General features: G+C 42.3%; 1 protein-coding gene across 1 annotated transcript in view; it reads left to right on the top strand.

Moving 5' to 3' along the window:
• The window catches only part of map6 (microtubule associated protein 6), a 60,770-nt gene that overhangs the window by 34,202 nt on the left and 13,566 nt on the right, over positions 1 to 13,002 (top strand). Inside the window, exons 2-3 of the mRNA XM_008117773.3 lie at positions 5,442 to 5,655; positions 8,626 to 8,828. Coding sequence (XP_008115980.2) covers positions 5,442 to 5,655; positions 8,626 to 8,828 — 417 coding nt within the window. The remainder of the gene's footprint in view (positions 1 to 5,441; positions 5,656 to 8,625; positions 8,829 to 13,002) is intronic.

Here is a 13,002-nt window from a genome sequence, read left to right on the forward strand (position 1 = left end):
TTGCAAGCCTGGCTACTTTCTACCTTGCGGAATCCTTGGTTGGCGAGTTTGAATAGCAATTAATAGTCTTGGTGTGGCAGGTATGAATGCTGCAGTTAAGCACCTTGATTAGGTTTTAATGGCCTTGCAGCTTCAAAGTCTGTCTGCTTCCTGCCTGGGGAAATCCTTTGTTGGGAAGTGTTAGCTGGCCCTGATTGTTTCCTTTCTGGAATTCCCAATTTCCCTGCTTTCAGAGTGTTGCTCTTTATTTACTGTCCTGGTTTTAGAGATTATATTGTTCTGTATTATTATACCACAGTAATTATTTCATATTATATTTATAATCTTATGTTATCTGCTTAGAAGTGGATTATATGAGGCCCCTTCTACACAGCTGTATAATATCCACACTGAACTGGAAATGTTTTGGAAATGGCTTTTAGGCTTGACCTAACCTTGCTTGTCTCAATCCAGGCTTGCCACAGAGGTGTCTCGGTCAAAGTTCAACACAAATGTAGTTTTTGGGTTTTTTAAGTTGGCTCAGTTTGCTTTTTCTGGGACTTGAACCACAGACATGCTTGTTCTCACGTCAACTGTGGAAGCTCTGCATGGGTTGCATTTATTCAGAGCTCTTCACGCTTCCCGTTGCATTATTCATACGCCTTTTATCTTTTTACGAGGCTCACGAGATGAAGCTTTTAATGAAGGCGCACTAAACGGCACATCTCAGCTGGCACCCCTCCTCTCATGTATATATATATTTTTTGCATTTGGCCCAGACATCCCTAGGAGGTCCCAATGGGAAAAGTAGTCTATTGAACTGCAGCACGTTTGGGGTGAAAACCATTAAAAATGGCCTTTTTCTTTCAGAGCAAAGGTCCAGAAAGTCTTGTGTCCAACCAGACACTGCTGGGTGTTCAGAGAAACACATGGGAATAATGGCTGGAATTTCTAATGGTGTCTTGTGCATGCGTATATTCTCCTCTGTAAATAGCATTTGCATCTTTATTTTCTTATTCAGTGTTCATTATGTTCCATAGGAGATTATCACACAAGTCTGTACTCTGCATTGGAGGCTCCCTAGACACAAATAAAAACACTTAGTACAGCACAAGTTGTCCCAAAGCAATTTTCAAGTTGTCTTAAACTTGTATTAAATGAAAATAGACCCCCACCCCCCACTCTTTTCCCATCTTTTGTCTTCTGTAAGCACTTTTAAAGAGCTATAGGCATATAGCCATATAATTCAAATTATCAAAGCAGATAAACCACGTTATCTGCTTTGAACTGGATTATATGAGTCTACACTGCCATACAATCCAGTTCAAGGCAGATAATTTGGATTCTATATGGTAGTGCAGAAAGGGGTTTTTACAATATGGTAAGTTAAATTCACTTTTGCCATGAGTTTTAGGGTTTGTGACATCCATTGTGGTTTTTCCTTTTTGGCAACAAAACAAAGACTTAGTCCATATCTACATTGCCATATTGTGCAGTCTAAAAAGGCATTATATGGTCAGTGTAGACTCATGCAAGGAAGTTTAACTGTGTTATGTCAGTCTACATTGACCATATAATGCAGATAAGTAAAGGTAAAGGTTTTCCCCTGACATTTCTAAGCCGAAGAGCCGGCGTTGTCCGTAGACACCTCCAAGGACATGTGGCCGGCACGACTGCATGGAGCGCCGTTACCTTCCCGCCGGAACAGTACCTATTGATCTACTCACATTTGCATGTTTTCGAACTGCTAGGTTGGCAGAAGCTGGGGCTAACAACAGGAGCTCACCCTACTCCCTGGATTTGATCCACCAACCTTTCGGTCAGCAAGTCCAGCAGCTCAGTGGTGTAACCCTCTGTGTCACCAGGGGCTCTATAATGCAGATTGCATTATATGGCAGTGTATATGGGGCCAACCTAGCAGTTCAAAAACATGCAAATGTGAGTAGATCAATAGGTACCACTTCGGATGGAATGTAACAGAGCCTCAGAGTCAGACATTACTAGACTTAATGTCAAAATCTTTACCTTTACTATTGAGCCTTAACCCTCCCCCCCCCCCAGATTGTCCCAACTGCTTCCTTTAAAAATAAATAAATAAAGGAGCTGGATACTATAAATTTCTGCCTGCAAGAATAAGTGAAGCACGATTTTTGGCACAGTGTGTTAAAACGCTGAGCTGCTGAACTTGGAGACCAAAAGGTCCCAGGTTTGAATCTAGGGAGCGGAGTGAGCGCCCGCTGTTAGCTCCAGCTTCTGCCAACCTAGCAGTTCAAAACATGCAAATGCGAGTAGATCAATAGGTACTGCTCCTTGGAGGTGTCTATGGACAATGTCGTCTCTTCGGCTTAGAAATAGAGATGAGCACCAACCCCCAGAGTCAGACACGACTAGACTTAATGTCAGGGGGAAATCTTTACCTTTATCTTATCTTTTGGACAAAAATAATACAATCCACACCGGCACTCCTAAACTTCTTTTTTGGACTAGAGGTCCAGAATTGTCATATAAGGATTTGTAGTTCAAAACAGAGAGAAAGGAACTGTACAAAGCAAAAGTATGAAGGCCATTCTGCAGAGCTTTGCTTCTGCTTGTGAATTTCCCTTCCCAGATCAGAGAACCCGCCTTTCCTTTCTGAATACCAAGAAAATTCATTCTGGTGCCGGCACAATTTGCCAATTAGTTGCAGCCCCAGAGCCCCTGGTGTTTCTAGGGCAGTCTTCAGTGACGAACAAGCGATTTGCTGCTAGTCTGGAGTGTGTCTTGAATATTAATGAGCGCTGGGTTTTAATTAATGGGTGTGTTCCTCCCCCTCCCCCCTCCGCGGGGAAGGCCATCATATGGGATGAGCCATTGATGGCTGTCACTCACACGGACAGACAGCCAAGTCGAATGACCAGTTAGAATAGAAGGTTTATTGTGGAAGGTTTATGCTGCACCTTTCAAAGCAATTTGTGTGTGTTTCTCCCCCTCAAGATAGCTGGAATGCAACAAGTTGAAATAGGCTTTGGGTATCTTGATATTTGAAAGACTGCATTCTCTTATATGATCTTGACCAATAGATAAGAATTATAAACAGAGTTGGAATAGACAGCAATGGTTGTCCAATCCAACCCCATTCTGCCAGACAGGTACTCACGATTGGGTTGACAAGTCAGCATTGAGGTTTGGTTTGGGACAGCATCTGGTAAATGTTTTTAAATGGTATGCAATAAATGCCAAGTATAGTTGTTCCCAGTTTTTCCTGTTTGGAGATGAAGACAGAAATCTTCATGTTCCCAAATGAAGATGGAAGTCACAGTGGAGGATCTGGAGCTTCTTAGAGAGACCATTTTAATCAAATCCTTGAATTATAATCAAATCTGCAAATAGTCAAACCTACAAATGTGGATGCCAACTTATTTGTCCTCTTCTCTTTTCCAGCATCAGGCTTTCAATATGGCTGTGTAGTTTTTAATGCGATTCCTAAGGAGAGCATTTAAATGAAATCTGCAAAAGTCAAAACTGCAAATGTGGAGGGGCAACTAGATAATTATTAACTACAGTTGTTTAAGTTGGAAGTGATTTTGAAGGCACTCAACCACAACTCGTGATCTATGACTTGCCTAAAAGTCTGTTGGTGAGTCCTTCACCCCAGATAAATTTAGGACTTCATAACACCTCTAAGGTTTGGAGCAGAAATTCCCAAACCTTCATCCTCCAGTTGTTTTGGACTTGACCATTGGCCATGAATTCTTGGAGCTGAAGTCCAAAGCATCTGTAGGACCAGAGTTTGAGAACCAGTGGCAGAGACTAAAAACCTTAACCAGTCCACTAACCCAGCATGGGAACTACTCCACTATCTGTTGCCATCTTAAAATCATAGAATCCGAATCAGAGGAGACCACAAGGGCCATCTAGTCCAGTCTTATTCCATCTTGCATCCAGTCTCCCAGGCCGCAGCATATTCCATTGCCAAAAAAAATCCTACTGTCAGGAAGTTCTCCTACTGTTAACATGAGATCTTTTTTTCCTGCCATTTGAATGCATTGCTCTATGCCCTAGTCTCCAGAGCAGCAGAAAACAACCCTGTTCCCTCGTGGATGTAACATCTGTCCAAATATTTAAACATAGCTATCATGCCCCATCTCAGTCTTCTTTTCTCCAAGCTAAACATACCCAGCTGCCTAAGCCATTCCTCACGGAACTTGGCCTCCAAACCTTTCAAATTGGTCACCTTTCTCTGGGCATCTTCCCTCTTGTCAATATCTTACTTGAATTGTTTTGCACAGAACTGGACTGAGGGTTATTTCAGATGAGTCTGACCAAAGTGGAATAGAGTGGGACCATGATCTCCCTCGATTTCAACACTATACTGTCAGCGTGGGGGTCAGGGTGCGTGTTGGGTGGGTTTCTTCAAACTCCATCAATCATCTTCTCCGGATCATCAGCACCCTGATGAATTGGTTAATTGTCTGCCACACCAATTCCTCTGTTCAATGTCAGACTCAAACACATTTGTAGTCTGAAGTCCAAACATTTATTTCAATATCTACATATTTACAAAGCATAATAAAAGCCATCGTTCTGAGCTGGCATTCTCTTCAGCCTCTTCGCTCGGAAAGCACCAGCTCAACTCAAAGAGTTAAGAAAACACATTCCTCAGTCTGCAGGAAGTTCTGACCTCCAAAGCCGAAAATCATGCCTGATAGGTTATAGCAGGCTGTCAGTCAAAACTAGCCTGCTGTTAACTGTTTCATTACTGAAACACACACTCTTGCCTAACAGCAGAAACACTTGATTTACATTTCATACACATACAACCATAATCCAACATATACTTGCATTGGATTTTTATAGCAGCCACATCACACTGTTGCCTCATATTCAGCTTGTGGTCTAATAAGCCCCTTAGATCCCTTTCACATGGACTGTTTTCAAGACAGGCATCTCCCATCCTATGTCTGTTCCTTTCTGTTTTTATTCCCAAAGTGTAGTGCCATACATTTCTCCCAGTTGAAATTAATTTTGTTAGTTTTGGTTCGGCTCTTTAATCTGTTGTCGTCATTTTGGATTCTGATCCTGTTTTCTTTGATATGGGCTTTCTCTATCAATTTGGTGTCATCTGCACATTTTATAAGTATGCCCTCTATTTGTCATCCAAGTCATTAATAAAGATGTCAAAAAGCACTAGGTTTAGTTCTGTGGCATCCCCACTAATCACTTCTCTCCAGGATCAAGAAGAGGGGCCATTGGGAAGCACCTTTGGGTTCAGCCAGCCAACTGATTTCCAATATCTGGTCCCTCATTGACTTCCAGGAACCTCTACCTGAAACATAGGTTACCTGGCAAGGCAACCTTATGTATGTCAGCAGGCCCTTTGTCAATATTTTGCCTGGTTACTAGCAGAATTCAACTTTAAGGTTTTCCTTCCCGTCTATTTCTTTTTTCAATTCTGCATCCTCACCAATCCTTCCTTTCCTCAGAAATGATTTCCGACCCAGGACAGACAGCAAGCCGGCGAAACCCATCAAAGCAAAGTCGCAGTACAAACCTCCAGCAGAGAAGATGTTTCACCAAACAAGCTACAACACCCAATTCACTGCCGAAGGTGCAAAGCCCGGGCCGTCGGATAACAAATTCCTCGAACACAGGAGGATACGCAGCCTCTACAGCGAGCCCTACATGGAAACATCGAGGGTGAGTAAGATGGAGAAACGGGAAGAAATGATCTGTCTGTGGCATAATTATTTCAGTTAAAAATATGAAACGAAAGAGGCTAAGCTCGGGAAGGAACCCACTTCTTGCTCAATATGGGTTGTTTATTTGGGTTGCAGAAAAGCAGGTCAATGCTTCCATTCTGTGCCAAAGGGAATAAATGGTTCACTCCTCGCTCTGTAGGTCACTGTGTTCTGAAACCAAACCATACTTTTGGGAACGTTTCCTGAAAGGCAAACCATGTTTTTAGGGAGGATCTTTTTTTCAGGAACTTCTTGTTTGAAGACAAAACTTGTCGTCCTTTTTCTGGGGGCCAAAATATAATTTTGGAAGTTGCATTGTTGGAGGCTTTCATGGCCGGAATCACTGGGTTGCTGTGAGTTTTCTGGACTGAATGGCCATGTTCCAGAAGCATTTTCTCTTGACGTTTTGCCCACATCTATGGCAAGCATCCTCTGAGGATTCCTGCCATAGATGTGGGTGAAACATCAGGAGAGAATGCTCTGGAACATGGCCATACAGCCTGGAAAACTCACAGCAATCCACTAATTTTGGAAGGTATTTCTAAGGGATAAACCTTACTTCCAAGAAGCATTTTTGGGAGCCGAACCCCACTTCTGGGAGGGTTTTCCAGAAGTCATCTGCTAAGAGGAGTGCAGGTTCAAAACAAAGGTGGGAGTTTAGTGTGCACAATGCTTTAAGGAAAATGACTTTCCTACCTAATTGTATGTGTTGCTGCTGCTGCTGCAGTTCTACAATGCAACGGGAAATGTACATAATGGGTTGCAGGATTAGCAGGAGCTCATGTGGGGAGCAACACATGTGTTTATTTCATGTTGGAAAGATTAGCCATTTACAAGAAATGTTGCCCAGGGGATGCCCGACTGTATTTACTCAGTCTTCAAGGAGGCTCTTCACGTGTCCCCAACATATGTGTTAAACTTGTAGATTGCCCACTTTTGCTGTATCAGTCAGTCCAGGATCAGGAAGATCTGTATGGGCCACTGTGGGTCACATCCACACTTTCCTTTGGTCCTGCCAAGTGAGTGCCTTCCTTGGTCCCAGTTTTAGGTGGGTTCAGCTATCTGGTATCAATCATGGCCAGAACTGTGGAAAAGGCCACTATTAATGCCACTGATTTTAATTTGCACATGGATTGAATGGTGTATCGGTATTGATGCCCTTCAACCTGACAAAACGGCAATACCTAGAAGACTCCTCCGCCTTGTGCGACTGTGGAGCAGAACAAACAACTCCGCATCTGCATGCTTGCCCACAACAATGCCCTGCCTCATCATGTGCAGAGGAAGAACTGTTTAGAGCTACAGACAATGCAGTCCCTGTTGCCCGTTTTTGGTCAAAAATTATTTAGTCGCTTGTGATCCCTTTATTTTATCAGTTTTATACTTATCTATTTATGCCAGGGGTCCTCAAACTTTTAAAGCAGAGGGCTGGTCCACAATCCTTCAGAGTGTTGAGGGGCCGAATTATCATTTGGAAAAAAAACAAAAAAACGAACAAATTCCTATGCACACTGCACATATCTTATTTGTAGTGCAAAACAACAACAATAACAATGAAAGACCAATACAATATTTAAAAATGAAAATAATTTTAACCAACATAAACCTATCAGGATTTCAATAGGAAGTGTGGGCCTGCTTCTGGCCAATGAGATAGTCAGGTTAATTAGGATTGTTGTTGTTGTGTGTCTTCAAGTCAATCCAGACTTTGGGCGAGCCTAAGTCCAAAGTTATTTATTTATTCATTTACTACATTTATTTACTCCATTTATATCCCACCCTTCTCACCCCAAAGGGAACTCAGAGCAGCTGTATGTACATACAATATATTATATTATTAGCATAGCAAAATATTAGCATTATATATTACTATATTGAACTATACCACTATACTGTAATATTATATGTAATATATAACATATAATTAATATTATTATATGGTATTATTATTAGTATTATATTGTATAAAATGATAATATTATCATCAATATCATATGTATATACAATATATTATATTATTAAAACTGATATAAAAATATCTATATATATAAAAGAGTGATGGCATCACGGCGACCCACAAAACAACAAAACTACAGGCCCCCCAACCTCGAAATTTGACAACACAACCCATCATCCACGCCTCTAGGTTGATACAACAAAAAAGAAAAGAAAAATAAAGTCCTAATTAGAGAGAGAGGAATAATTGCTTTTATCCAATTGCTGCCAGTTAGAAGGCTAAGCTCCTCCAACTTGGTCTCCTAGCAACCCAATAAAAAATAATAAAAAACACTAAAAAATAATTTAAAACACTAAAAATTAATACAATAAAATAATAAAATATAATAAATAAAAAGATAACTTACAATAAAATTAATTAAAAAAAATACAAATAACGTCAAATAAAAATTGCACAACAATTTTTAACCAATACCACCACCACTTTGCCACAGCAACGCGTGGCCGGGCACAGCTAGTTATATTATAAATGAGGGCGGGGGCCAGGAAAATGACCTTGGAGGGCCGCATCCAGCCCCCGGGCCTTAGTTTGGGGACCCCTGATTTATGCAATGCTTTTGACACAAAATAAATAAATCAATGCCCTTCATCAATAGTGATGGATTTTAAATTGCCCCCAAATTAATGGAAATGCCTCCCATACTGAGAGGTCAGTTTGCAAGGAAAAACCATGGCCTGGAGATTTCATGCAACCTCACAAGGCCACACAGGTGACCATATTTTGTCCACCCCTGACTTACATGACCGGTTGCTTAAGAACCTCAGAATTGCTCCATCCGTGTCATACGAATGACCGAATGACCGCCTTCTGCCGCTTGGCCATTCCTCTCTAAACTGCCCTTTCCCCTCCCTCCCCGCCTCTCCTTGTGTGTTGTACGTATCTCTCTTTTTCTCGGTGGCTTGTCGGTCGCAGGTGGAGAAGCCGAGCCCGCAGCCTTCTAAACCAAAAAAGACGACCACAAGCCATAAACCGCTGAAAAAGGCCAAAGATAAGCAGGTGGCGTCCAGCCGGGCATCGAAGAAGAAGAGCGCCGAGGGCTCCGGCGGGGCGAACGTGGCGGCCGAGGACAAGGAGAAGAGCAAAGAGATGAACAATAAACTGGCCGAGGCGAAAGAGTAAATTTCACTGCACTTAATTGCTCTCCTCTCTCTGTTTCTCTTTCTCGCCCCGCTCCCCCCTTTTTCAGTTCTTTTGGTTTTCTTTTTGGAAAATAAAGGCCACAAAATTAATTAGAGGCTTCTAATCTGCTTGCGTTCTGATTGTATTAGAAGCCCTTTCAGTGTGATTTTTAAGGAGGATTAGGAAGCCGAGTTTCAGGGAGTTGGAAACAGAGAAAAGGAAAGTGAGGCAGGAACGAAGCACTGCGGATTACAGGGCTTTTCTGTTCAATGTGCGCTAGGGATTATTTAGGAAAGGGATGGAAGCAGAGGGGAAGGAAGGGCTTTTTGGAAAAGGGATTTCAAACCATCTTAGACTTTTGTGAAGGATGTTGTCAGAATGATGCTGCCAGAAGTTTCAGCCAAGTTAAATGCCAGCAGAGCACTCCCGTGTCCCAGAGAGCTGCAAATCCACTCCATGCTTCAATCCTGGCTTGAAAGGCATTCTCATTATTCCTAAATATGAGAGTCATATCAACAACATGAGACACGTGCAGCTAAATACATATATAAAGTAACTCTGTGTCTACAATATTGGGTAGGTAAAGGTAAAGATTTTTCTGTGACATTAAGTCTAGTCGTGTCTGACTCTGCGGGCTGGTGTTCATCGCCATTTCTAAGCATTTCAAACATTTAAGATGCTTGAAGATGTTTTTAAATTTAAGATGTTTTTAAATTGTTAGATTTTAGCCTGTTCTTGTAAGCTGCCTCGAGCCCTAGGGGAGTGGCGGCATATAAGTTTGGAAATAAATAAATAAATAAATAAGACGGCATTGTCCGTAGGTGCCTCCAAAGTCACAGGAATGCTGTTAATCTTCCCACCAGAGCAGTACCTATTGATCTACTCACATTTGCATGTTTTCGAACTGCTCAATTGGCAGAAGCTGGGGCAAACAACGGGAGCTCACCCCGCTCCCTGGATTCGAAGCACTGACCTTTCGGTCAGCAAGTTCAGCAGCTCAGCGGTGTAATCCCCTGCACCACCGGGGGCTCTACAATATTGGATACTAGTATTTTAAAAGTCTCCCAGAATAACCAATGCATTTGCTCAACAAATCCACTTTGGAAGAACCTTTTTGAGACTCCCTTATCCAATGTCTGATCATGTCTACCTGCATCATCCAAGTACTGCCTCTGAAGGCTTTTCTTCATCTAGGTCAGCAAACTTGGGCCCTCCAGGTGTTTTGGACTTCAACTCCCATCATTCCTAACAGCCTCAGGCCCTTTCCTTTCCCCCCTCAGCCGCTTTGGAGGTCTCTTTGCTTACCTATGGTCTTATGAGATCATCTAGATCAGGGGTCCCCAGACTAAGGCCCGTGGGCCAGATGCAGCCCTCCAAGGTCATTTACCTGGCCCCTGTTCTAAACTTTAGACTTAGGGTTGACCTAGGTCTGAAATGACTTGAGGGCACGCAACAAAAATCCTAATTTTTTACTATTTCATCATAGTCTGGCCCCCCAGCAGTCTGAGGGACTGAGAATCAGTCCTCCACTTACAAAGTTTGAGGACCCCTGCTTTAGAGCTTCATGATTCCATGAATGGGTTCAAAGTCAACACAAATGCACTGCCACCGGTAGAGACCATTTTGAGTAGTACCATGTTGTGGACATAGAGTTACTTTACTAAATGTTGTATAGAAGTTGATGCTTCACATGTTTATGTAGTTGCCTATGTCTTATGCTGCTAATAATGAAGGGATGACCTGACAGGCATTACTTTCAGTGCAACCTTCATACCTTCCCAATCTTGGAGTGTTTCTTTAAAGCAGTGGTTCCAAACTTTTGGGCCTCCAGGCATGTTGGACTTCAACTCGCAGAAATCCCAGCCAGCTTACCAGCTGTTAGTAAGTGTGGGAGCTGAAGTCCAAAACACCTGGAGGCCCAAAAGTTGGGATCCACTTTTTTAAAGTGAGCCAAAAATGGGCATGGGAGTCCTTGGTCACCATCAACCAAAAAAGGGACAGAATACTGCTTTGCTGTGTATCATCTGCTCCATCACTTATTACCACTAAAGATGATGCTAAAGCAATGCTGTGTGTCCAGTCCTGGAACTACACCAAGTTCTGGAACAAGATTTGTCAACAATAGTAACTGGAACAAAAAGGAAAAAGCTGGCAGAGGTAAGACCAAAGTAGAGTTAGACTAGGCATGGGCAAACTTCAACTCTCCAAGTGCTTTGGACTTGAACACCCATAATTCCTAACAGTCTACCAAGCTGTTAGGAATGGTGGGAGTTGAAGTCCAGAACACCTAGAGAGCCGAAGTTTGCCCATGCCTGAGTTAGACCCATTGAATTGCTAGAAGTTACCTAAGTGTTGATTTGTCAAGATCCCAGTAATTCATTGGCTCTAGTCTAGCCGAGACTGACTATTGGATGTGGCCCATTATATTTAATTGCTGTCTGGCAATTAAAATGTACCAATTAGTTTTAGAAATTGCACCAACCACACGGAAAGACCACAGGGGATGGACAGAAGGCCAGTGACCTGGTTGGTTTGGAGATGTTTGAGAAAAGGAGCCCTGAAAACTTTTCAAAATTCTAAATTATTTTTCTTTTCTCTCTCTAGATTATGAGATTTTTTTCCTCCCAAAATAAGTAAATGTTCATTTTTGGAGATAGTTGAGAAACAAGCAGAAATGTCCTTTGCCAGAATGCCAGGCTTGGAGAACATATCTTTAAGAAGAAGAAGCAAAAAGAGGGGGGTGGGCACGGAGCTGTATGATAAAAGAGGTAGAAAATATTGTTGACTTAATTTAACTGAGCTGAATGCAAATCATAAAATGTAGTGTATTGTGTGTGATGTGTTCTCTATGGCTCGTGCCTGAATGCTTTTGAACTATACAGTATGTGTAATGAATTCTGTGGTGTAATTCCAAGTGTAGCCGTGTTAGAAACTGTAGAGTATGAAGTGTAGCCAGGATTGTGTGTTTGTAGGGGGGGAAACGTAGTGGAGGCCACTGACCTCCAATGCTCCAGAGGAATTCAGGAATATCTGTCAGGAAGCAGCAGCGTAGAAATAATTACAAATGTGATGCATTGGGTTTTCTTCCCCCCGCATGCTTTGTGGAAGAGCGCCATCGGTTGATCCATAATTGTTCATTTGCTATTCAGAAATGCTTTTGTTGGAAAATGCACTGCATGGATATTGCTTGATTATACCGTTTTTCCAGCTCTGAAAAGGGCTGTGTGGAATGTCTAGAGATGCTGCAGCTCCCATCCGTGATGTATCCAAGGAGAACCGGACATCCATGAGTTGGATATGTTTAAAATTTTGGAGAATTGGCCTTCTCCAGACCCAAACCTGCCACCGACCCATGGAGTCCCCAAATGTAAAACTGTGGTTTAGTCTACTCAAATGCAGTTTCGTAAAAGTGGTCATATTAAAGCAACTTGATCTGCCATCTCCCTGTTGCATTTCCTCCAGCGGGCAAGGCTCCGACTTCCAGCTGAAGTAGAAAAGTCCTTTTTCTTGCCTTTCTATTTAAATGTGGGGGTGCACGGAAAGTGTTTGTGAGCGTGAGGAATAGGGAGAGTTGGCTGCATCCGCTCTTCATGATGATGCAAAACACTACAACCACTGTGCTTCTCATTCACATGTCCAGTTTCCAGGCCTGTATCTGAACTCGGGTAGGATCATTTAAGCTGGAATGAGAATGAGACAGTAAAATAAAAACCTCCCTTCTGGTGAGATTTTCATCAGAGGTGAAATCATGAATCAATTTCCTGGATCACTCATGGTCAATGACAGCCATGTAAGAAGTATATGTGAACTCACTTTGATGGCTAATTGGTTTCTGGAGAGCTGTCCAAGGTCCTGAAAGCTAGCCTTTTAAATGAGCTATCCATGGTGCTCACCACTACCCTTAAATAGGTTCAGTACCTTGGATAGCTCTTTTGGTATCCATCATAGAACTTACCAGCGGCCCACTGAACTGCCTAGAACCCTTTGCCCTTGGTTGAAGTTGCTGTTTCAGTACCAGAAAATAGGAACATTGCATCCTGTTGACATACACGGGTGTGATATTGATTTACCCTGGTGTGTGTCCCCTTGTGGTCATTTTAGAAGGGGGTATTTAATACCTACTTGTGCAATGACCCCAACCACGCACATGAAGAACTTGCTTTCTTCTTG

The sequence above is a fragment of the Anolis carolinensis genome, chromosome 3 (assembly GCF_035594765.1).
Source record: "Anolis carolinensis isolate JA03-04 chromosome 3, rAnoCar3.1.pri, whole genome shotgun sequence".
Lineage (NCBI taxonomy): Eukaryota > Metazoa > Chordata > Lepidosauria > Squamata > Dactyloidae > Anolis > Anolis carolinensis.